At 46.7% G+C, this 27,231-nt stretch overlaps 1 protein-coding gene across 6 annotated transcripts in view; it reads right to left on the bottom strand.

The window, feature by feature from the left end:
* Nucleotides 1-27,231, bottom strand: part of LOC106612862 (BCAS3 microtubule associated cell migration factor) — a 342,172-nt gene that overhangs the window by 259,781 nt on the left and 55,160 nt on the right. For all 6 annotated transcript variants that reach the window (XM_045724534.2, XM_045724533.2, XM_045724532.2 and 3 more), the window contains 2 exons: nucleotides 14,912-15,045; nucleotides 9,085-9,355 (listed from right to left, as the gene is read on the bottom strand). In XM_045724534.2, the coding sequence (XP_045580490.1) occupies nucleotides 9,085-9,355; nucleotides 14,912-15,045 (405 nt within the window). The remainder of the gene's footprint in view (nucleotides 1-9,084; nucleotides 9,356-14,911; nucleotides 15,046-27,231) is intronic.

Genomic DNA, 27,231 nt, shown 5'->3' on the forward strand with positions numbered 1-27,231 from the left:
AGAAGGTCATTGATGTCACTATGTACTGTACATATAGGTAGGGGTAAAGTGACTAGGCAACAGGATAGATAGACAGTAGCAGCAGTCTGTGTGTGTGGCTTCAGTATCTATGTGTGTGCATGTTACATGTGTGTGTGTGTCCATAGTGTGTGCTCGCATAGTCAGTGCAAGAGTCAATACAGATAGTCCGGGTAGCCATTTGATTAGCTATTTCAAATCAAAATGTTATTGGTCACATACACATATTTAGCAGATGTTATTGCAGGTGAAGAGAAATGTTTGTGTTCCTAGCGCCAACAGTGCAGTAATACCTAACAATACACAAATCTAAAAGGAGAATAATGGAATTAAGAAATATAGAAATATTAGGACGAGCAATGTTGGAGTGGCATTGACTAAATACAGTAGAATAGAATACAGTATATACATATGAGATGAATAAAGCAGAATGTAAACATTATTAAAGTAACTAGTGTTACATTATTAAAGTGGCCAGTGATTCTATATCTATGTATATAGGGAAGCAGCCTCTAAGGTGCAAGGTTGAGTAGCCGGGTGGTAGCCGGCTAGTGATGGCTAGCGGTCTTGTTTAGAAGTATTATGGCTTGGGGGTAGAAGCTGTTCAGGGTCCTGTTCATTTCTGACTTGGTAATGCTTGCCGTGCGGTAGCAGAGATAACAGTCTGTGGCTTGGGTGGTTGGAGCCTCTGTAGTGTCTTGCGGTTGGATGCCAAGCAGTTGCCAAACCAAGCAGTGATGCAGCCAGTCAAGATGCTCTCGACGGTGCAGCTGTAGAACTTTGAGGATCTGAGGGCTCATGCCCTTAGTGATGTGGACACCAAGGAACTTGACGCTCTTAACCTGCTCCACTACAGCCCTGTCGATGTGAATGGGGCGTGCTTAGCCCTCTGTTTTCTGTAGTCCTCGATCAGCTCCTTTGTCTTACTGATGTTGAGGAAGAGGTTGTTTTCCTGGCACCACACGGCCAGGTCTCTGACCTCCTCTCCACAGGTTGTCTCAACATCTTCGGTGAGCCGGCCTACCACCGTTGTGTCATCTGCAAACCTAATGATGGTGTTGGAGTCGTGGGCGGCCACGCAGTTGTGGGTGAACAGGACGTACAGCAGGGGAAGAACAACACATCCCTGAGGGGCACCTGTGTTGAGGGTCAGCGTGGCGGATTTATTTTTATTTTACCTTTATTTAACTAGGCAAGACAGTTAAGAAGAAATTCTTATTTTTTATTCTTAAATTCAATGACGGCCTAGGAACAGTGGGTTAACTGCCATGTTCAGGGGCAGAACGACAGATTTGTACCTTGTTGGATGTGTTGCTGCCTACACTTACCACCTGGGGGCGGCCAGTCAGGGACTCGAGGATAAAGTTGGTGTTCAGCCCCAGGGACCTTAGCTTAGGGATGTGCTTCGAGGGCACTATGGTGTTGAACGCTGAGCTGTAGTCAATGAACAGCATTCTCACGTAGGTGTTCATTTTATCCAAGTGGGAAAGAGCAGTGTGTAGTGCAATAGAAATTGCGTAATCTGTGGATCTGTTGGGGTGGTAGGCGAATTGGAGTGGGTCCAGGTTGTCTGGGATGATGGTGTTGATGTGAGCCATGACCAGCCTTTCAATGCATTTCATGGCTACAGATGCGAGTGCTTCGAGGCGATACTCATTTAGACAGGTTACCTTGGCATTCAGAAACACATGGACTATGGTGGTCTGCTTGAAACATGTAGGTATTACAGACTGGGTAAGGGAGAGTTTGAAAATGTCAGTGAAGACTACACTGCCTTTGCTTCCAGTAATGGACAGACTAATCTTTCAATAGGAACAAGAGAAATCAAATCATTTTATTGGTCACATACACATGGTTAGCAGATGTGATTGTGAGTGTAGTGAAATGCTTATCCTTCTAGATCCGACAGTGCAGCAGTATCTAACCGGTAATATCTAACAATTCCACAACAAACCTAATACACACAATCTTGTAAAGGAATGGGATAAGAATATATAAGTATAACAAATATGGATGAGCAGTGACAGAGCAGCTAAGATGCAATAGATAGTAAAGAATAGATAGTGAAGGATACAGTATACACATATGAGATGAGTAATGCAAGATATGTAAACATCCTTAAAGTGGCATTATTAAAGTGGCCATTGATATCAAGTCTGTAGGTAGGCAGCCACCACTCTGTGCTAGTGCTGGCTGTTTAACAATCTGATGGCCTTGAGATAAAAGCTGTTTTTCAATCTCTCTGTCCCACATTTACTGGCCTCACCTTCTGGATGAAAGCAGAATGAACAGGCAGTGACTCGGGTGGTTATTGTCCCTGATCCTTTGTGCCTTCCTGTGACATCGGGTGGTGTAGATGTCCTGGAGGGCAGGTAGTTTGCCCTCGGTGATGCGTTGTGAAGACCGCACCAGCCTCTGGAGAGCCTTGCGGTTGTGGGCAGTGCAGTTGCCGTACCAGGCGGTGATACAGCCCGACAGGATGCTTTCAATTGTGCACCTGTAAAAGTTAGTGAGGGTTTTCGGTGACAAGTCACATTTTGAGCAGGAGAGTGCTGAGAACGCACCCAGTGTTGAGGCTCAGCGGAGTAGAGATGTTTCCTACCTTCTCCACCTGGGGAAAGCCAGTCAGGAAGTCCAGGACCCAGTTGCACAGGGCGGGGTCGAGAACCAGGGTCTCAAGCTTCATGATGAGTTTGGAGGGTACTATGGTATTGAACGCTGAGCTGTAGTCAATGAACAGCATTCTTACATAGGTATTCCTCTTGTCCAGATGGGATAGGGCAGTGTGCAGTGTGATTGCGATAGCGTCATCTGTGGACCTATTGGGTCGGTAAGCAAATTGAAGAGGCTCTAGGGTGACAGGTAGAGTGGAGGTTATATGATCCTTGACTAGTCTATCAAAGCACTTCATGATAACAGAAGTGGTGGCTATGGGGCGAGTCATTTAGTTCAGTTACCTTAGCTTTCTTGGGAACAGGAACAATGGCGGCCATTTTGAAGCATATGGGGACAGCAGACTCGGATAGGGATTGGTTGAATATGTCCATAAACACACCAGCCAGCTGGTCTGCGCACGCTCTGAGGACGCGACTAGGGATGCCGTCTAGGCCGGCAGCCTTGCGAGGGTTAACATGTTTGAATGTTTTTGACGTCGGCCACGGAGAAGGAGAGCCCACAGTCTTTGGTAGCGGGCCGCGTCGGTGGCACTGTATTGTCCTCAAAGCGTGCAAAGAAGTTGTTTAATTTGTTTGGAAGCAAGGGGTCGATGTCCACGACGGGGCTGGTTTTCTTTTTGTAATCCGTGATTGTCTGTAGACCCTGCCACATACGTCTCGTGTTTGAGCTGTTGAATAGCGACTGCACTGTCTCCATACTGACGCTTTGCTTGTTCGATTGCCTTACGGAGGGAATAACTACACTGTTTGTATTCGGCCATATTTCCAGTCACCTTGCCATGATTAAATGCGGTGGTACGTGCTTTCAGTTTGCGCAAATGCTGCTATCAATCCACGGTTTCTGGTTAGGGAAGGTTTTAATAGGTCACAGTGGGTACAACATCTCCTATACACTTCCTTATAAACTCACTCACCGAGTCAGCGTATACGTCAATGTAATTATCTAAGGCTACCTGGAACATATCCCAGTCCACGTGATCAAAGAAATCTTGAAGCATGGAATCCGATTAGTCAGACCAGCGTTGGCTAGACCTAAGCACGGGCGCTTTCTGTTTCAGTTTCTGCCTATAGGAGGGGAGCAACAAGATGGAGTCATGGTCAGATTTGCCAAAAGGAGGGCGGGGGAGGGCCTTGTATGTATCGCGGAAGTTAGAGTAGCAATGGTTGAGCGTGTTACTCGCTCGTGTACAGCAATCGATATGCTTATAGAATTTAGGTAGCCTTGTTCTCAAATTAGCTTTGTTAAAATCCCTAGCTACAATAAATGCAGCCTCAGGATATATGGTTCCAGTTTGAATCAAGTCCAGTGAAGTTCCTTGTTGGCCGTCTGGATATCCGCTTGTGGGCGGATATACACGGCGGTGACGATAACCGAGGATAGTTCTCTTGTGAGATAATACGGTCAGCATTTGATTGTGAGGAATTCTAGGTCAGATGAACAAGAGGACTTGAGTTCCTGTATGTTGTTACAATTACACCATGAGTCGTTAATCATGAAACATACACCCCCTGCCCTTCTTCTTACTGGAGAGATGTTTATTCCTGTCGGCGCGATACACTGAAAATCCTGTTGGCTGTTTGGACTCCGACGGCATGTCCCCAGTTACTCTGTTTCACGGAAACATGGCTGTGTTACAATCCCGAATATCTCTTTGGAAAGCAACTATTGACCTGATATCGTCTACTTTGTTAACTAGGGACTGGACATTAGCTAGTAATATACTCGGAAGCGGTGGGTGGTGTGAGTGCATCCGAAGCCTCACTAGAAGTCCGCTCTGGCACCCTCTCCTCCGGCAGCGTTGTTTTGGGTCGGCCTCTGGAATCAGTTCAAATGCCCTGGGAGGTGCAGACAAAGGAACCGCTTTGGGTAAATCGTATTCCTGGTCGTAGTGCTGTTTGTGCTGATAAGTTGACGTCTCTCTGATATCCAATAGTTCTTCCCGGTTGTATGAAATAACACAGTTTTCTAGGCTAACAATTTAAGAAATAATACATTAAAAAACTAAATACTGCACAGTTTCCTAAGGACTAGAAGCAAAGCTGCCATCTCTATCGGCGCCATCTTGTAGGGATTATTCAGATGGTGGAATGTGCAGATGGTAGAAGCAACTGTATGACCTCCATCATTATGGTGTAAACCACATCTTCCTTCATCTATCACTTTACAACGTTTAAAATGTCACTCTGCTGAGGTGACTGATATTCATTTCCAGTGTGTGTGCCTGCCTTCCTGTGCGTGTGAGTGTGTGTTAGAGGTCATATAGGCCACTGGGGGAGCACACAGCATCAAGCTTCATGTTTTACGAACGGTGAAGAAAAACAGTGTGTCCTGCACTTCAAAGTGAGCGTTTAAAAATCTCTAATTTTAGAACCTCTCAGACAAGCCCTGGGTCAGAAGGTCAAGTCGTAAACGTGTCACGCCTCGCTAGCGTGACGTTAGTTAGTTACCAACCACTCCGAGGTAATGCCTGCATCCAAAATGGCACCCTTTTCCCTTTATAGTGCACTACTTCTGACCAGGGCCCATAGGGCTAGGGATCTGGTCAAAAGTAATGCACTATAAAGGGAAAAGGATGCCATTTGGGACAAACAGCAAATGCCATCATCGTACGACCGGCGTCCGTTACACGCTGACTGTGTTTTGGCCGGAGGACGATGACTGACAGAAAAGGGCGGTGTGAAGGATTAAAGAACCCTGAAAATCCAAACAAGCTCTGTGTTGGCTTGTAATAGCACAGAGGAAGTAACCCTTTTCAACAGTGAATTAACAGTTTCCCCTTGAACCTTGTTTTGCCCTGCGGCCTCTGAATGTGGGACAGAAACCAGATGACTAGTTGACTGTGGATCCACAATGAACCACCAAGCCATCTATACAGGCCACCAGGAGAAATCAGCATCCCCACTAACAGACGAACAGTCAAGTGTTGATGTTTCATGACTTGGACCGTTTGACCCCAGCTGCAAACACACAGGCGCATGCACCAACACATACACACACAGATGCGAGTGGACACACACACACACACACACACACACACACACACACACACACACACACACACACACACACATGTGAGGGGACACAAACAGACTCAATGAACCATGGGAGTGGACACACACTTCAGTAACCTCTATTATGTATTTTCTTTCTGCATTTTGCTCCTGTTTGGAATAGTAGTGGATTCAGTACAGCAGAACTTCCTCTTCAACCACAGGAGTGTTTGGACTGAACTGTGTCTGACAGTGACAGAAGCACAGCAGAGCAAGCCCACTCTTGTCTACAGTCAGACACTGACCCCAAATCAGCTCAATGACCACAGACAACTAGTCTACTAAAACCATACACACGCCAGTTTAAAACAAACACATTGGTTTACAGTACATGAAACATCTACTCCAACAATCAAATATGTACAGTATGTATGATGTCTAAGCAGTTGAGCAACAGAGCACTCTTGCAGGTTCAGGTTGTGTGAGCTACTTTAGAACCTACGTCTAAAGCTAAGCTATATGACTGATGTGCGAATAGAAGTTTAAAGCGATTGTCAAACAGTCCTTCACATCGTTACATTGACATTATTAGGGACAATAAAATTAGGGACATTAGCGATAATAAAATAAGAATTTGTTCTTAACTGACTTGCCTAGTTAAATAAAGGTGAAATAAAAATTAAATAAATAAAACAATGGTTCCACTGAATTCGAGCTCTGCTCCCTGACCCGAGACAGACATTATACATGGGGTTAGGGCCGGGTTGGGCCAGCTTTTCATCAATAACTAAGGCACGAGCAGGGCTCAGGTATCACTAACATTTTGAAGCTCAGCCATTTGCTCGTGCTCTGCTGAGCAGTACAGTCATATCTGACTAGGATCATAACATGGTGTCAGAAGTACTTCAACCTCATCAAATACAAGAGATTATTTTACAGAAAATAATAATGTTCCTTGAGTTTTGGGTGTCGGGCAGGGCCGGGCCTTAAATTCGGAAGAAGCAAATTGGGCCTAGGTAGGGTAGGGCCTGAATGTTGCAGGCATGAGTAGGGCTCGGGCTTAAAATTCATGCCCATGCAGGGTGTCATGTAAAAATCTTCCCAGCGTGAAGTAGTTTCCAATCGTTCTGATTGTGACATGTTGAAATATTTCTCACAGCGTGAAAATGTTCCCACAAACTCAGCCATCGACATAAAGCGATACACGTGCAAATACTGAACTGGGAACATTTTCAAGCTGGGAGAAATTTTACAGCTTGACCTCACAATCAGAATGATTGGAAACTATTTCACGCTGGGAAGATTTTTCACATGACACAGGGCTCTTAATTGAATACAGTTAAATTTAATCATTAGAGACATCAGGTCATCCATTCCTCTGAGGATCCACTGGCGAAGGTCAAAGGTCAAGGGTTTAAACAGGACTTAAGGAGAATAAATATTTAAACAGAGAGAGAAAAAAGCCCAATTGTAGCCTTCTATTTTTAAAGCGGCCTGGCAGCTCTGAAGGATGTGTACTTTGTCTAGTTCCTTCCCCAAAATCAATGTGTTGTCACAGGGGACAATCAGAGGGCAGCTGTTGTGGCTCGTCTGGCTGATTCATTACCCCCGTTTCTGACGCCCAGATTCAACACCAAGAAACAACCTGTTCACAAAACAGACAGAACAAAAGCAACGTTTTTGGGGTCTGCGCCAACAGGATAAATCATCTAGCCTCATCGCTCGGAAACAAGACTAAAATGAAAAGATCGGCGTTGCAAAGCAACAGGATGCTGACAAATCATTCTGAAACTCATGCAACACAAACTTCAGACTGATGGGAAAACAGTTACAGTCAAGGTCACCTTGAGTCAAAATGCAAGCCAAGATCTACTGCTCAGATTTTGTCTTAAACATTGATGACTTAAAAAACGTAAGCCTATGCAACATTAAACAATTAAAAACACTTATGTAGCATTTAGGTTTGTGCAGTAGGCTATAGGCCCAATACATTATATCACTGCAACTCATGTGAAACTCATGCCTCATGCACAAATTCATGTCGTTACTCCTATGACCAGAGAAATGTTGCTCAATATTAAAAAAGCCAAAGTTATGGGAACACTTTGATAGAGTCATTCATTACAGCTGCAGTGCTGGTTGTAGAGTGAATGGAAGTAGGGAGAACACGCATTTTATGGCTTACGAAAGGGTTGAACAAAATATTGACAGAGCAGACGTCATGATCTCCTCCCACACACACAAACAGACTGCAAGGAAATGACACACACACCATGCAGAGAAAACCCAGCCCCCGGATTCCTGGCTAACTTTATCACAGCCTCCCGAGGTCAATAAAAATGAACAGATACGCTATAAATATCAAAGTCCTGAAAACCGATTGCTCAAACAGTAGTATTTTTGTCATTCTTCACACTGTAACATTTATATAGCCATCTGCCACCCCTTGGGGGCCAGCACACACGTGCACACACACACACAGGTATCACTGAAGAGACTGATACCTGACTGTTGACAGGAGTGATTTGTGAGTCTCTTGCTTCTCTCTCCGTCCTTCACTGCTGCTACAAGAGCTAAACTCCCTCTTTTACTTCCTGTCCCTCCTCTTTCTCTTTCCATCTCCTTCTCTCCACTTTATCTCTCTAGATCCTGCACGAGACAAGCTGCGGCGGCAGTACATTCCCTGGGCTTGACGTCACTCTGGCCTGAACGTCCTTCTGACATTGTTTTAAGTGATCTGCCAGTGGTCATTAATACAGAGGCTGGGGGAGAGAAGCCACACAAACAGAGTAGTGGGTGAGGACTAGAGGACCAAAGGGTGAGGTTCTGGAAAACAGGCTAGGAAGGGAGAGGGGAATTCAGGGCACCACGGCTGGAGAGAGTGGGAGAGAGGGGAGAGATGGATGACTGAAGCCCTGACCGTGACAGGAAGGGAGGGAAGGCAAACTGAGAAGTTCTGCAAACAGCATCGACCCTGAACTGTGATTTTTCTCTGTGAACTTGCTGATGAGTGTATGTCGACAGGTGTGTGTTTGCGTATGAGTGGGAGTGTGCCCACGCGGTAGTGATAGTGTGTGTGTGCCAGCCAGGCCAGGCGGCTCTAGGGGTGTTTGACCAACAGGACCAAGGCTGTAACAGACAGGTCATAGTCCCCAGCAGAACAAGGTCTACTCAGGTGACAGCCAGTCAGCGGTTGTTGTCACTTACTGGAGCTGGAGCCGCCGCTGTCTGAAGAACTGTGTGTGCTGCCACAGCCACCATATCAGCTATAGCCATGTCACAACATGTTGCGTATTGTGGGGTTTTATGTACTGTGCAATAGTAAGAGCATGGGTGAGATGTTGCTCTGTGCTTGGTGTGTGTGCATCTGTGTGTGCGCGAGTGTGTCCTCTATCCTTACCGTGTAGCGGGGACCCCGAGGGGCTGCTGGAGAGCCCGGGGATGGGGCTGCATCTCCCTCCTCCAGCCTGCTTGCTGTTCAGTTCATTCTCTATCTCCTCCAGCCCTGCACTCTTCTGGAAGCGGGACATGCGGTTGACCACGCGGGGGGACATGTGTGTGCGGGCGCAGGGAGCGCCACCGTAGGGGTTGATGGGAAAGACGTGGGAGGTGCCACGCAGTGTGCTGATCACCACCCAGCGACTGTCCTGGCTGAAACAAATATCCTGGACCTGGGGAAGGAGAAGCGGGGGGGAGCGAGGGAAAGAGAGGTGGAGAGAGAGAGGGAAGGTGGAGAGAGAGAGGGAAGGAGTGGTGAAGAGAGCGTTTTAGATAGAGAATGCTGATCAGCTAGTCATACAGTGACAGTAACATAATGTATAAGTGGTAAGGCTGTTGATCGTAGAGCAAAAAATTGCATTTCCCATACAAAACCTTAACGTTCTCAAATAGATGTTGAACTGACCACTGAACAGAAAATATAAGATGACCATTTGAAAGGTCGTCTCTGGAGGGTTGTTGAGGGTTTGGTGGTAATGTATTTTTAAGTCTTTGGTAAAGACAGCACAACAGTCTGTCTGCAGAAGACAATGAAGGTCTCTCTCAGTCTGTGGCCTCTAGAGCTACACACACAGTCAGCTCACAGAGGACACACTCCAACAGATAGTTGTGTAGATGCTATATCAGACATGCTACAGAGACGAGAGACAGACCGAGACAGAGCAACAGAGAGACAGAGCAACAGAGAGACAGAGCAACAGAGCAACAGAGAGACAGAGCAACAGAGAGACAGAGCAACAGAGAGACAGAGCAACAGAGAGACAGAGCAACAGAGAGACAGAGCAACAGAGAGACAGAGCAACAGAGAGACAGAGCAACAGAGAGACAGAGCAACAGAGAGACAGAGCAACAGAGAGACAGAGCAACAGAGAGACAGAGCAACAGAGAGACAGAGCAACAGAGAGACAGAGCAACAGAGAGACAGAGCAACAGAGAGACAGAGCAACAGAGAGACAGAGAGACAGAGAGACAGAGCAACAGAGAGACAGAGCAACAGAGAGACAGAGCAACAGAGAGAGAGAGAGCTAGAAAGCTAGAAAGAGGAAGACAAAGGGAGAGAGGGACAGACAGTATTCATCATCAGAAAAAGATAAGGTGTATATCTTCCACTGTGAGCGCTGTCTACCTGTGCGTTTCATCTGTGGCCATGGCACAGGTTGGCTGGGTAATTGTCCTCAGCAATGACAGTTCATGAGGCATCCAGCACATACCAGACACATACCAGTTCCTAGAAAAAGCTAAGGATGGAGGGGTAGTTTCACCTGAGCTCTGCCTAGATGGGGAGGGGGTACATTCTTGATCTGGATAATATTGTCATCTCCTCATATTTTGTAGGACACAAACTCTCCAACAACAGCAGAAGTAGAGTGAAGTCTCTCAGAACAGAAGTGTGTGTATGGGTGAGATGAGCAGACATGTTGTGGTAGAGAGGAGACACAGTAGAGATGATGTCACACACATACAGAAGCGTGTCTATAGAGAGGAGAAGTGTCTCGTCTCTATCAGTAACACTGATAAGTTAGATTAGAGCTACTGTCACTAAGCAGGAACTACAATGGAATGGCAGGAATCCTGAGAGAGAGATTATGTGCAAATACTTGAACTATTTGCACACATTACATTTAAAAAGTCTTTATTCTTTTGGAACTTTTGTGAGTGTAATGTTTACTGTTCATTTTTCTTGTTTATTTCACTTTTGTTTATCATCTACTTCACTTGCTTTGTCATATGTTGGTGGCAGGTAGCCTAGTGGTTAGAGCATTGGACAAGTAACCGAAAGGTTGCAAGATTGAATCCCCGAGCCAACAAGGTAAAATTCTGTCCTTCTGCCCCTGAACATGTCAGTTAACCCACTGTTCCTAGGCTGTCATTGTAAATAAGAATTTGTTCTTAACTGACTTGCCTGGTTAAAGAAAGGTGAAATAAAAAAAATTACATGTTTCCCATGCCAATAAAGCCCTTAAATTGAAATTGAATGGAATTGAGAGAGAGAGAAAGTGGAGAGAGAGAAAAGATAGAAGGAACAAACAGCCCCAAAAAAGGGGAAAAGGTGCAGAAAACAATGGGAAGCTAAAAAGAAAAACAGACACCCAGAGTAAGAAGAAAAGTGACCAGATAAAACACCCTGACCTGCCTGGTCACTGAGTGTACTCCAGTTTAAACTGCTTTCAAACCACCTAGGGCCCTATTACTGAGAAACCCTCCTGTCGCTATCAGAGCCATGCCTGTTTACCTGGGCTGACTCTGGGTCAGCGTTGGGAGTGTGTTTGGTGAGTCGGAGCGAGCCCAGCCCAGTCAGTCAGCCCAGCCAGATAAGAGCTGTGTCCACCCACCTGGCTACAGCACCATTATCACTTACGGCCTTGTTTGCTGTGTAGGAGATAACCTCTGTGCCCAACAGCCTGCTCTCTCTCTCTGCTGCAATCTCTACAGTGTTTACAACAGCAGGATCAAAGCTAGTAACACACAGCCAGGCAGCAGGACCTGCCGTTATAAGTCACACATTAACCAGCCCATTACAATCATCTAGACGCCAAATCTGTGTGTGTGTGGAGGAGGTTGCGTGTGTGTGTGGAGGAGTTTGCGCGGGTGTGTGTATGTATGTATATATATATATATATGTGCGTGCGTGCGTTCGCGCGCAAGGTCGAAGCAAAGCTTAGTGCTCTGGTCCAAACATGACACTAGCTTGACAGGCAGCTAGGGTCCAAGCTCTCCACAGATAAATATTAGTTCTGCTAAAGCAAATAGAACATCACAGTTACCAACTAAACACACTTCTGGCCCCGGAACGGCTGCTAAGCTAAACATATGAGAGTACATTAATAAGAGAAGAAATATCCATAGAAACAGACTAAATGGGGCAAAAATACCAACAGAAATACAAGTATCCCACACACCAATAGACCTACATATTAAATAGTTTATCCTCCAAACTCCACTGAGGACCTGTGATACTGGAGTGATGGCCCGATTGGAGAGAACACACTAGGGTAACTAGTGTGGGGGACTAAACCTACAACTCCACTGAGGACCTGTGATACTGAAGTGATGGCCCGATTGGAGAGAACACACTAGGGTAACTAGTGTGGGGGACTAAACCTACAACTCCACTGAGGACCTGTGATACTGGAGTGACGGCCCGATTGGAGAGAACACACTAGGGTAACTAGTGTGGGGGACTAAACCTACAACTCGGATTGCCAGAAGTGCTGCTTCTGTGAACTGCGATTCTATCTAACAGGCCTGCATGCTGTAGACTGAGAATACAGGATGCTGCAACCCTTGACTTGGGTCCAATAAATCTCCTTACACGCCACTGAGGCTGTCCATGTGTGCACGTGCATACGTGTGAGTGACGGAGTGTGTGTGCGCCAAAAGCGAGGCCTCAGATGACATACAGTGGCAGCAGCAGCGTGCCACAACTTCAGAGGGAGAGCTTAAAATGGTGGCCATTCCTCAAATGAGGCTCTGCACAACCTCACAATGCGATTAGTTGGGAAGAGGGGAGGAAAGTGTCATGTCAAAAGGGGCTCATCCCTCCAAACATCTCACAATATTAGATTTTCACGAGAGAGCGAGAGAGAGCGACAGAGAGCGAGAGAGAGCGACAGAGAGCGTGAGAGAATAGAGAGAGAGAGAGCGAGAGAGAGAACTGTTAGCTAGGGACAAGAAGAAACAAATGCAGCCGCCTTTATTGAATGAGGCATAGTGAATGTTGTTTGAAACTTGCCATGCCCTATTTGTCTTACAAATTGTCTCAGCTTTTGAAAATGTGTTTGCTTTGGACGGGGATGAATTGATTGGCTGGAAGGCTGTGATTCCACAGCTGTGAGGAATCTGGTGCTGCAGTCAAGTGAGAGGCAATGAGGCCTTGCTTGTTTCTAAATCATCCTTCACATCATTTACAGAGCTCCCTGGGTCACACCCCGCCCTGTTCGGGTTCTTATCCACACACACGCACGCACACAAAACACTCACCTCACATCATCCAGCCTAATAGTGTTTTATCCTTTCTAACAATGTCATGAGGAAATTACGTTTGAGCTTTAGTGGTCACACACGTGATTCATTTCAGGAAACAAAGCATAAATTGTTAAAATGACTAGCCTTGTTGGTTTAGCAAGGGGAAAAGCCAGGAACCTTCCCGCTAGCCATGATTGGCTGTGATAATGGATGGGCTGGACATGTCGAGAGATGACTTCGGATTGGTCTGCCATGTAGCATGCTTCTGCCTATAACATGAGCTGCTCGGTATGTGTAGGTAATCCTTTCTAAGGTGCCTTTTTTGAAAGATATCATGAAGAACTGTGTTGCTCTCCACATTCTGAAGGAAGGTTTTGAAATCAGTGGAATGTCCAGTGGAAGAAGAGTATGATAGATAAATAAATGGACAAAATTCTGGCGTTTGATTGCAAATATGCAGAGGGAGTCAAAAAGAGAACACACAAAAGGCTGTTTTACATCTTCAAACTAAGGGAAACCATGCCATCCATGACAGAGAGGGAGAAGTGTTCATCCATGTATAGGGGTAAGAGAGTCTAGCTAGCTACATTTACAGATCTAATACATTTCTAATTTACCGGTAGTCAGAAAGTCTTTAAAGTGGACTGTTAGCTAGCTAGCTAACGTTAGCTGGCTGGTTGGCTCGCTAGCTAACATGTATGATCTGTGTAATAATATTATTCGTATCTCAGAGCCATTTGCATTGCAAGTTATAGCCTAACCTTAACTACCAAGGTAACATTGAACCTAGTTGGTTAGTTACCTGCAGATTCATGCAGGGTACTCACGTTATGAGTTGGGATTATGGTTCATTGTTTAGCTAGCTAGCTACATGTCTTAACGAAAGACCCCACTATGCAAGTAACCATTTCACTGTACTGTTTACACCCTCTGTATCCTGTGCACACTTAAGCTATTTTCTGTAATTAGCGTGCCATTAACTTTTAAATAATTATGTTGTTTTGAGTTTATCTTCCTGTAATAATGAATACAAATTTGCTAAAGTAATATGATATGGTCATTATTTGAATTGGCTAGCTAGCTAACTTAATGGTAGCTAACTAGCCAACAAGCTAGAACCGAACCAAAACATTGTTTAGAAAGTTGCTTTCAGTTGCCTGGTTTGCTAGATTGAGATATACTATGCTATTTTGGACCACCAGGCTGCTGATGTCATGTATGTGAATCCTTAAACAGATGGGTGGGGCTAAGGCTTAAGAGCATGTGAATGATGCTGAATGGGTGTAGACAAAGAAGAACTCTGCACTAAGTGTACCAAAATATTCAAGAGTCTCTACTTTTATCCAATCTAAAAAACACCACATTTTGCTACATAACCGGTCAGTCACATGCACACCGTTTCCCCTATGTACTGCTGGAACCAGTGAGGCTATGCTACAGATCTGTGTCTGATCAGAGCCATAAAAACGACTCTTCCTTTCAGCTATACAGTCTGATGAAGCCCAGTCTATTTGACAGTGTTTAGACACAACACAGGCAGACATACAGTACAGAGGATCAAAGGCTTGGTTTAGATGCTATTGCCAGAGCGCACTCAGTAAACAGCTAGGGGTGGCCCTGTTCAGAAACCATCTCAATGTTAAATGACTAAAACGTGTATTATTTACAGGGGATAAGTAGGCCTATATCAAACAATTTCAGAGATGTCAGTGAGTGCATGATAAATATTATGTGTGTATACACAATAGGTGTGTGTGTGTTACCTTGGCCTCAGTCTCTCCGCGGTGCAGTGTGTAGAGGTGGTGGACAGCAGACTGGTTGGAGGCCCAGGGGTGTGTGAGGACATGGAACACATGGAAGTCATGGCCCAGGGTGTCTGCAGTCACCAACAGCATACCTGGAGACAGAGAGACCACATGGACATTAACACACAAACACTGTAATACATAACCATTGGTAGAGCACTATTCTTCATATCCAAGAGTTATTTCAGGAGGATTTAGTATATTGCGCATAACCGTTTAATATCCAACAGTCATAAAAATCAACTCCAAACCCAGTATGAAATATTTCTGAATATTATCCAGACCAGTACTGTACTGGCAATACAGAGATTAAATGTACTGTAGAAATTACAAATGTCAGTCGTTGATATTTATTAGTATGCATACAAAGCAATAGAATAGAAACCTTTCAGTCAAAAACTGGGCAGATGTATATAGTTGTTAATAAAACGTTTCAACCGCGCAGAACCCGACAACTCCTTCAAAATGGGACATATACGTGCCACCATGCCGGTACAAACAAACAAACCACCCTACTAAAAAAACAGACCAGATATCGTTGGTCACTGTTGTAAAACGCTTGCTTATACCCCACATTATAATTTGTTCTCCAGTCACAACCATAGCCTTATAACTATGTCTTCTTTCTAGGGACAGGGAGGAGTGTGTGTCCGTGTCCTAACACACAACCACAGTCCAGTTCGTGTGTAACCTCCAATGACAGGTCCATTCAATTCTAGACGTTTTATTTGAAGTTTGTCAAACTGCAGAAAGTATAGGTCTTTACTGTAAACAACACACTCAACAAACCACACCAGAACAAATCCAGAACCCAGGCAGCACAGGACAGAGCCTTCATATTTCTACCAAAAACATAAAAATGCAATAACTCAAAATGTTAGTCCTTTAGCATAAACTAAAAAGTGTGTGATCTGAGAAATGGTGCTGAATTTTTTACTTCCAAGCCTCCAAATCTGAAGCCTCAGCCATAATTTAACAGGAGAATAATTAGGGATTTTCCTTCACTGGACATTTTCTGCAGAGGTTGAAATAAGTTTGTAATTAGTAGGCAGTCTTTATTGGGTGGTAAAAGAGGAGGATGGAAGGGGACGAGATTAAAATAATCCAGTGACAGATGCAAGAGGGATGAAGAGGAAAAAGGAATGTAGGCTAGATGCGCTCACACACACTGCTTTTAGACCTCACAGATTGCTTCCCAAATGGCATCCTATTTCCTATAAAGTGCCCAACATTGACTAGGGCCCAGTGAATAGGGTGCCATTCAGGATGGAGCCAGTTTCCACCTTAATCCAACAGCAGCCATGTAATAGGGCAAGGTACAGAGGTGAGGAGAAGAAGGGACACAGTAAGAGTGATGGAGGGAGTCGAAGAGAAGGGGTCAAAGTGGGGGATATTGGAAGGAAAGAAAAAACTGAAAACCAGAGCAGGCAAGGCATTAGACGGTGGTTTAGCTATTCATGCTGTATCAGAACTAAAGACCAAACCAAAGCTGGAAGCGCAGGGCCTTGGGTATTACCATAAACTAAACCCACGCCCCAAATGAGGTGCCAAGCCACAAGAACCCTTTGCGTCAACTGGGAATACATGGAAAAAAAGGGCCCTTCTAATTATAGAGTCTGGAAACGGAAGTGAAGGGTGATTAGGAGTTAAGGCGCTGCGCTCTGTTTATGTGGGAGCTTCCTCTCTCCCTCACCCAGCCACCCTCTTCTCCCTCCTTTCTTCTTCTGCCTCCATGGCCCAAGCCGCCCAGCGCGTCGCCCTCCCTCCTTCCCTGGCTGGCTCGCCACAGACTTTGACAAATGAGGCTTGGAGAGGCTGGCCAGGACATGACTTCTTGCTGATGGTACACTCTGTACACCCGGCCGGTGTGGAAGCGCCCAGGGTTGGGGCTTTTGTGGCCTTGTTGAAATACAGGCCCTCGCCGAGAGGCGTCAGTCGGGAAGCCCAAATTAAAAAGCAGTGTTCCTAGTCGGCGGTGTGAGAGCAGCCCGCTGCCGCTGGAAACCTGAATCTTTTGGAGCTGCGTCTGACACGTCCTATTTATAAACACCTCAACCTCCCAATTCTCTGGGCACCAGTGTTATTTACAACGTTCTGTATGAAAACGGGCTGCCTGTCCTGCCACACACAAACACACAGCAACTGGTCGGAGAGAGAACCTCTAACTTGCCATGTGTATGAGACGTGCGTCTGCGTGGAGGGGCGCTGCCTGGCTGCGAGTGAGCGAGCGTGTTATAAAATAATTTCCATGAATATAATCTCTCCCCCTTTCACGCTCCCTCTTCATTGGAAAGAAGGACTGTGCCCCAAAACTTCTCATATTGTTTTGCTGCAACCTTTGTCACGTCTCAAAATGTATAAACAGAAAGAATCTGCTCAATCTCATTAAAAGTGCCACGAAGTTTCATTTCCGAAGTGGCTGGGGCTCTTTTTTCTGGACAAAAGCAGATGAGGAGAGAGACGGAGGGAGGGCAGTCAGTGATGATGTCTCCCACTTGGCAGCACAAAGGGCCGCAAAAAAACTAGTCCCCTCTCTAATTAACAACACTTGGCTCCAGAACCTTTGAAAACGGGGAAATGTCAAATTATAACCATGTGGAGCTAGAAAACGTTAAGAAGAGAGAGGACACTGGGGAATCGGGTCTGGTCGGCTCTGGTGTAGGAGACGAATACACTTCTGAGCAAATGAGCAAAACACGCAAATGAGAGAGTATCCATCATATGGAGTCTTTGTCTTCAGGGCTGGCGGTGGGGCTGGTTATGAGACAGCCAGGCAGTGTGTGTGTACGTGTGTGCGCATTTGTCTGCGTACAGTGTGTGTGTATTTGTGTGTGACTAAGTATGTGTGTGGTGTGTCAGTTAATGACTGTGTGTGGGGTTGTCATTGTATGTGTGTACTGTGTGCCCGTGTGCACATGTGTGTGGCGGTCTCTCTCGGCTGCGTTCGTGCTGGGCTTTTCAAGGTGTTTATGATAGCAGTGGAAAACACACAGGGGCGCAGTAAAAGCTGAAGTGGGCCCCGGCATGACAGACTGACATCAAAGCTGCACACTCAGACCAGACCGGCCAGAACTCCCTGGGTCCTGAGGCCAGCCTCCCTACAGCCCTCCCTCCATTTCTGTCTCTACCTCTCCCTCTCTCTCTCTCCCCCTCACCGCCCCACATCAAGATAACCAGGATAGGGGGTGGAGGGGGATGGGAGGCTAATACTCACCCAAAGGGTCACCATGCGGTCAAAAAGTTGTCAATGTTTTACAGGCGAAAAGTGAAATCTTCTGAAGCTTAACCTGTTCAATTCCATCATAGTCAAGAGGGCCCTTGTTTAATGAACTCTTTCACTGAGCCTGTTGCTGTTCATGTTGTATTGAGTGGCACAGGCCTTGGCATCGTGACTGGGCTATGAATCACACTAAAGCTCGATGGAGGGATGAAGGGATAGTGGGATGAAGGAAAAAAGGGATGGAGGGATTGGCTGAGTGTCTCCAAATGAAATGCTGTCTCTGCCCTCCATGACCATTGGGATGACCAGTGCAGATTCCATCAGGCTGACGGGCAAGGTGGAGGGAGGAACACGGTGAGAGGGCTGGCACTCACCACCACCGGGAATGCCGCACAGTAGTATGGAGCTTTATTTGTGTTGGGTACTAGGAAGGGGTATTGTCTGTGTCCCAAATGCACCCTATTCCTAACATAGTGCACTACTTTTGACCAGAGCCCAGGGAATGAAATTTGAAAAATATAATTTTGCAAAAGACTTGAGGAGAGGGTATCGCTTGCTGAGTTTAAAGCTCTGACAGAAGATACTATTATTGACCATTGTGATTGTTTTTAATGTAGCTATTGTATAGTGCTCGTGTGGACTACTTCCTGCCGACCTCTTGCAAGGTCCCCCTGGCAAAAGGTTTCTAACCTTAATGGTCCGTTCCTGGGTAAATAAAGGTAAAATAAATATCCAGGCTGACTCACCACTGGCCGTGATTGGGAGCTCCATAGGGCGCTGCACAATTGGCCCAGCGTCGTCCAGGTTTGGCCGGGGTAAGCGTCATTGTAAAGAAGAATTTGTTCTTAACTGACTTCCCTAGTTAAATAAAGGTTTAATAAAAATAGGGAATAGGGTGCCATTTGAGATGCACCCATAGAGCACAGAGCCCCAGAGCAGACCAGAGGAGATGAGACCAGAGCATGGCACAGTGCGACACTGCTGCGGCCGCTCTGGCTTGGACTGGTTTCTCCAACACTCTTAACTCCATAAACCACATCCATAATCCAACCAATAGGCGGAGGAGGGAGAGGTGGAGGGAGAAAGAGAGGGAAGAAAAAAGTTATGGTTCATTTGATCTACGGTGGAGTGAAACAGAGGAGTGTGTTTCTTTCTGCTTCCCAGCCAGACCACCAGCGAGCTGTGCAGCTCTCCCTCTCTCTCAGATTGGAATAGATTGAAAATGGCTGACTAACCATCGCCAACAGGTTGCAATTAGCTTAATATTAAGACGGTTGACTCTTTCTTCCTGTTCTTTACAAGGTGAAACCTGCCGCTTTCAAGTCACACCGACTCACAGAGGGAGGAGTGCGCCGCCCGCGGTCAAGTTCATGAAGCGTGGCGGGGGCAGAAGTGAGATGTTGGAGTTAGCCAGCGTCCCAAATGGAACCTTACTCCCTATATAGTGGACTACTTTTGACCAGGATTTTGATCAAAAGTAGTGCACTGTGTAGGGAATAGTGTGCCATTTGAGCCAAATCCTTATACTGTCAGACCACTCTGTTTAACTAAAAGAACTCAAACTATCGCCACAATTATGGAATGCTTGCATATCACACTTTCCTCGACAAATGAAGAGACGTTAGCGCCTTCTGTTAGTGTGATGAATGTACTGCAACTTCAATCATTCTCCATCCATCGTCAGCGCATTCCCTCCCTACTTCCCTTCCCTGGCCTAAATGAAGTCAAGTTTGCACCTTCTTTCTACCACAAACACAAAACTTTCCTAAATCCATCATGACTAAACCTCACTTCAAGGTTCATTAATAACCCTACGGGCCCTGGTCTAAAGTAGTGCACTATATAGGGAATAGGGTGTCATTTGGGGGGGACCCTTATTATTTTATTCCTGCATCTCTCTTGGTTTCGGTCATAACAGGCAGACAGATAAAACACATTCTCCCAGCAGCTAAGAGCAGGCTATAACAGCAGCCTTTTGTTGTCATGTTTAAAAGCCCCCAAACAAATTGGTCAGACTCTGCAGATAAAGAGAGGGGGACTGTGGAGGGAGGGAGGGAAGGAGAGATGACTGATGAAAAGCTTTAATCCATTTCTCTGCAAACAGACAGTGGGCTGTAATCTCTAACCTCCATTTAAATGTTGTCTTTTATTTCTCAGAGTGTTTCTGTTAACTAATGAATCCCCTCAAACATTCGCTACCGTAGATAAGGTATCACGCTGGTCTGTGGTGCCTGCCGGTGACGGAAGGGGGTATGGAGGGGAGAGGCTCTTCGAACAATTTGTGTCTTTGTTTAATGGATCTTGTGAACACAGCACCAAATACAGTATGTCCACAAAGTGGACTTCAATTCTGTGAAACATAAAGCCCCAAATTAAATCAGAGTGGACAGATCAGAACCCCCCCACCACACTATAAAAAGTTCCACAGCGTTGCGTGTTGTTGTGTGTGTGGGTTGTGGATGACTCAACAGCAGAGCCTGAGGTGCCTGGACTGTGTGGGATGGGGGGTTTGGAGCGTGGTGAAGACTCCACTGAGACCTTGAGCATGGTTGGTCTCTGTCCTAGCCAGCCCTCTCTCTTTTCCTCTCCATTTCTCTTTCTTTTGCTCTTCCTCTCTCTGATCTCCTTGAGGTTTTATAGCCCAGGTCCGAGGCCCTGACTTCCCAAGACGGTGCAGATGCTTTTTACTACCTAGTATGGAAACACCATAAAAATAGCTGCAGTGGACAGGCAGGCGAGCAGCCGGACAGGCAGGCGGGCAGCCGGACAGGCAGGCGGGCAGCCGGACAGGCAGGCGGGCAGCCGGACAGGCAGGCGGGCAGCCGGACAGGAAGACGAGCAGGCAGACAGGAAGACGAGCAGGCAGACAGGAAGACGAGCAGGCAGACAGGAAGACGAGCAGGCAGACAGGAAGACGAGCAGGCAGACAGGCAGCGGTGGTTTTACAGCGTCTTGGACAAACAGTAGGAGAATGTCAGCGAGGCCGAGGTCCAACTGGCCATACAGATGACTGCACTAAAGGGAGGCCGAGGTCCAACTGGCCATACAGATGACTGCACTAAAGGGAGGCCGAGGTCCAACTGGCCATACAGATGACTGCACTAAAGGGAGGCCGAGGTCCAACTGGCCATACAGATGACTGCAGGACTGATGGCTCTGCAAATTTATCAGGCACTTAAGACTACACTGTACATGTACTACACACTGTACACACACACACACACACACTACAAACTGTACACACACACACACACACACACACACTCCATATACAGACACACACTGTACGCAAAAGCAGAGGACAATTAACTGTTACAGCAATATATCCAATTTCTGTAGCCTTTCATTACAGTACTGTAGACGACCTCTTCAAAACAAAACTGACCCAGGAAGGTGTATACAGCTACGTTCTTTTTTGAAAAGCACAATAGTTTGTTAGCAGGCTGGCTGCAGTTGGACAGACAGTAGACAGTCACAGTGGGAATATACAAAATCATTACCGTGGGAGATTTTAACAGCTGAAAACTGAGAGGGAGCGATAAAGAGAAAGTGAGAGTGACCGAGAGAGAAAGGAAGAGAATTACATTGATTATAACAGAGCTCGCTGGGGAAAAATCTATAGATCATCAGCTTTACATAATGCCATTACGACATGGAGCTCATGCAGCCAGGAGGACAGTGGCGCTTTACTGAAGCTATGACTTCCTGGGCGTGGCATGGGCAGGTGAGTGTGTGTCGGGGCAGGAAAGGGCACCAGCGAATGGCTGACCCCCTCTGGGTTTAATCCTCTGTGATCGGTCCATGGTGGACGGACAGCCCTACCACTGGGTAAAACACACACACTCAAACACAGCTGCACATCTTGCTAAATGAGAGTGGTCCAAAAGGCGACAAAATAAAAAGCACCACTTCACATAACGTGAAGAAACAGCCACGAGGGGAGTGCTAATTGCTAGCTGTGTATAGACAACTCGTTGCAGGCTAAATGAGTGGGCTGGGGGTGTGGAGGCAGTCTCTGTGGGGTGTCTCCCTCGTGTTCAGCATATGTGGTGTGGGTTAGCTGGGTGTTGGGGTGAAGGCCTGACTCTCTCTCACACATCAATGAGGTGTAAGGAGTTATGACACCACAGTGACTATTCCTCATCATGACACACAGCTGCTTGGCACTTTCCATGTTTCTATTATCTATTCACTAAGCTATTCATTATGATGTGTTACTAAATATGGGCTGGGCTTTACTGGGCTATGCAGTGTGGCTGGAGATGAGTTGTAGCCTCATTTACCATGGCCTTGTAGATATTTAAGAGGTGTGAGGTTAGTTAGGTGAACCAATAAAGCTTGTAGAATAGGAACATAGTTTTTTTATTGAACAAGACGTGTGTGTGTGTGTGTGTGTGTGTGTGTGTGTGTGTGTGTGTGTGTGTGTCTTTAAGAGCTGTTGGGAGGTTGAGCTCCTGTACATGAACGAACAGCGTTGAACTAATCTTCCATGGAGGAACAGATTCCAAGATTCTTATCAGTGGCGTGATTGAAAGGAATTACAGACAGCGAGAGAAAGAGAGAGAGAGTGTCTCATGTCCCACCACCTAATCATACACTGCACACAGCCTTACTGACGCCATCACACTTTAATCAAACCACCCTCACTGTTTCACAGGCCCTACCGTTAAAACAGTCATGTCATTTTAACCTTGGGCATCTCAGCTAATAATCAAGTCAAGATGATGTGAAGTGCGAGGGGGTAAGAGGTGAAGGAGAGGAGGGAGGTGAATTAAACAGCTTACAGCTGGTAGAGGGGGTATGTGTAGCTTCACAACTGCCTTCAACAGAGCAGCATCCTATCCTCTAATTACACCACCAGGAATAGACCCTCTGAACGCCACACAGCCAGGACAGGGTGCCAGACCAGTCACCCCATAACCACTCTGCTGTCTCTGTAGTCACTCCAACATACACAAGCAGTTCTATGGGGTTTGTTACGTCATGCTTCTTGGGTTGGACTTGTTGGGCTTTCCAGGACCAGTCACTGAGCTGTCGAGTCATAGCATTGTTTCATACTGGCTCTGGTGGTTTCTGGGGTTGACTTGACCACTGTTAGAAGGAGCCATGGGACTGAAGGCCCTACGGTAGAGTGAGAGGTTTTTCTTTGTTTTCTTCTCTTGCTCTCTCTGTGCAGTTAATTCAGAGCAAGCCGAGACTGGTCTGCAATCCTGGGTGACTTGTAATCAAGACCAAGGGGCTCCCCTCGCTCTCTGATACTCTAAAGCAGGAGGATTTAGAGACCAACGTGGCACTTGTTTTGATCATGAGGCTTAATGATGAAAGGCTCCTAAATTACAGCGTGGAGGACTACGCTGCTGCTCACACACACATACACTTTCACCCTGACCTCGTTAAGGTGAAAAAAAGAGAAAGAAACGTGGCTTTTGGGGGTACTTTTACTTTTCGGGGTACCCCGACAACGTCATAATTCAAAGCACTTAAGGCTCATCAGGTTTGGGCTGGCATAAATGAGGTGGTAACTCACCCATGTGGTGATTTAGGAGTAAAGTTGACAGGTGGCAGGAGGGGGGGGGTTGTGTTTGTAGTGGACACTTAGGACGAAGCCACTGTGTATATTCAGTGTGTTACTATTGACAGTACTTTTTCTTCTTTGGTATGGTCGTAAAGATGAAAGGTGGTCACAGTTGGCGGCCTGTCGCTGAGCGGTTGGCCAGAACGGTGGGACCCCTGCTTTATCTCCTGATCAATCCAGCTCCACACACACGCACACACAGGCACACTTATAGGCCAAAGGTCGCCGAGTCAACTTACGGTAGTCAAGGTAAACCAAGGGCGCCCCCTACAGATTGGACAGGTCATTCAGGCCAGGGCAAGAGGACATGACGAGAAGTAAGAGTTGTTCTGTAATGGCCAAACAGCAGCTCTGCTAAACCTCCAAGCAACAATCCGAAATGAAATGTGGTATTTACCTGCTTGGAGAGCACGCTATGTATGTGTGGGTGATTACTGTGTGTGCCATGTCAGAGTGATTGTGCGCTTTGTGTGTGACGCGAGTGCATGTGAAGATGTAATACATCATCTGTACAAGTGTGTGTGTTGGGGATTTATTGTCACATGCATTGTCAATGTGTGCAAGGTTTAGTCTATGTGTTTGTAAGTAATTGATTGAGGGTGTGTATGTGTATAAAGGTATACACTTAGTTCATGGATAAAGGTGGTGAATGTGTGTTACTAAAAATAAGTGTGTGTGTTATAAATGTCAGCCTTTTCCCTGGGGGGGTGCAGTCTAGTCAGGTCAGAAGCAGAGGCATGCGAAGGATTCCTACCAGAGACTGGAGGTCACAGTAAGCACCATCACTCAGCAGTTACTTTATTAGCTGCTCCTCCACACACACACACACACACACACACACACACACACACACACACACCATGTGGTGCCTTTTTTTCCGGGGAAAACAATCCATAAAGGCGGGAAGACGCCAGAGCAAAATAATTTGGTGTAGATTGAGGTCAGGAAGTATCTGTGGCACTCTGGGTAAAACTGGAACTCACACACACTCTCCATCGCTCTCCTTAAAGGGATACTTCGTGATTTGGGCAATTAAGCCAAAGTCAGATTTTACATTTACATTTTAGTCATTTAGCATACGCTCTTATCCAGAGCGACTTACAGTAGTGAATGCATACATTTCATTTCTTGCATTATTATTATTTTTTGTACTGGCCCCCCGTGGGAATCGAACCCACAACTCTGGCGTTGCACACACCATGCTGGCGTTGCAAACACCATGCTCTACCAACTGAGCCATAGGGAAGAGGGATGAACTCACAGATAACATTTATGTCTCTGCATCTAGTATGAAGGAAGTTTGGAGGTAGTTTTGTGAGCCAATGCTAACTAGCGCAACGGCTGGAAGTCTATGGTTCTGTATGTACTAGCATGCTAGCAGTTACCATAGTCATCCAGTCATTGTACTAATGCTAGTTAGCAATTGAGGAGAACAACATAAGCTCTCTTCTGTTGTGAGGAGAGTAGCATAATTCAACACCTCACACACCTAAGACTGTCTAGCTGGTGTCGGACCAACATTAAGGCCTGACTGTGAGTGAGTGTGGTCACAGAAACACAAAGGGAGTTCCCCGGTATGTGTGTGTGTCTTCACATATCAATGTACGGTTGTTGTCACTCTCCCACAGTGGGATGAAGTGCCATTGTCACTGCAGGGCCTACTTGATGGAGCCACTTCCACTGTGTGTTGACTGCAGGTGACAGCATGCACCTTCAGGCACCGGCCCCACTGACTACCATTGTTCTAACACAGATACATAAATCCCCACTTCATAGGCCCTTTTCACCACACCCTGGAGTCCCACAGAAGAGGTTAAGTGGGGGGGACACCCTGGAGTCCCACAGAAGAAGTTAAGTGGGGGGGGACCCTGGAGTCCTACAGAAGAAGTTAAGTGGGGGGGACACCCTGGAGTCCTACAGAAGAAGTTAAGTGGGGGGGACACCCTGGAGTCCTACAGAATAAGTTAAGTGGGGGGACACCCTGGAGTCCTACAGAAGAAGTTAAGTGGGGGGGACACCCTGGAGTCCTACAGAAGAGGTTAAGAGGGGGGGACACCCTGGAGTTCTACAGAAGAGGTTAAGAGGGGGGGACACCCTGGAGTCCTACAGAAGAGGCTAAGAGGGACACACACCCTGGAGTTCTACAGAAGAGGTAAAGAGGGGGACACACCCTGGAGTCCTACAGAAGAGGTTAAGACGGGGACACACCCTGGAGTCCTACAGAAGAGGTTAAGACGGGGACACACCCTGGAGTCCCACAGAAGAGGTAAAGACAGGGACACACCCTGGAGTCCCACAGAAGAGGTTAAGACGGGGACACACCCTGGAGTCCCACAGAAGAGGTAAAGAGGGGGACACACCCTGGAGTCCTACAGAAGAGGTAAAGACGGGGACACACCCTGGAGTCCCACAGAAGAGGTAAAGAGGGGGACACACCCTGGAGTCCTACAGAAGAGGTTAAGAGGGGGACACACCCTGGAGTCCTACAGAAGAGGTAAAGAGGGGGACACACCCTGGAGTCCCACAGAAGAGGTAAAGACAGGGACACACCCTGGAGTCCCACAGAAGAGGTTAAGACGGGGACACACCCTGGAGTCCTACAGAAGAGGTTAAGACGGGGACACACCCTGGAGTCCCACAGAAGAGGTAAAGACAGGGACACACCCTGGAGTCCTACAGAAGAGGTAAAGACAGGGACACACCCTGGAGTCCTACAGAAGAGGTAAAGAGGGGGACACACCCTGGAGTCCTACAGAAGAGGTAAAGACGGGGACACACCCTGGAGTCCCACAGAAGAGGTAAAGAGGGGGACACACCCTGGAGTCCTACAGAAGAGGTTAAGACGGGGACACACCCTGGAGTCCCACAGAAGAGGTAAAGACAGGGACACACCCTGGAGTCCCACAGAAGAGGTTAAGACGGGGACACACCCTGGAGTCCTACAGAAGAGGTAAAGACAGGGACACACCCTGGAGTCCTACAGAAGAGGTAAAGAGGGGGACACACCCTGGAGTTCCACAGAAGAGGTAAAGACAGGGACACACCCTGGAGTCCCACAGAAGAGGTAAAGAGGGGGGCACACCCTGGAGTCCTACAGAAGAGGTAAAGACAGGGACACACCCTGGAGTTCTACAGAAGAGGTAAAGAGGGGGGCACACCCTGGAGTCCTACAGAAGAGGTAAAGACAGGGACACACCCTGGAGTCCCACAGAAGAGGTAAAGAGGGGGACACACCCTGGAGTCCTACAGAAGAGGTTAAGACGGGGACACACCCTGGAGTCCTACAGAAGAGGTTAAGACAGGGACACACCCTGGAGTTCTACAGAAGAGGTAAAGAGGGGGGCACACCCTGGAGTCCTACAGAAGAGGTAAAGACAGGGACACACCCTGGAGTTCTACAGAAGAGGTAAAGAGGGGGACACACCCTGGAGTCCTACAGAAGAGGTAAAGACAGGGACACACCCTGGAGTCCTACAGAAGAGG

The sequence above is a fragment of the Salmo salar genome, chromosome 09 (genome assembly GCF_965601325.2).
Source record: "Salmo salar chromosome 09, fSalSal1, whole genome shotgun sequence".
Lineage (NCBI taxonomy): Eukaryota > Metazoa > Chordata > Actinopteri > Salmoniformes > Salmonidae > Salmo > Salmo salar.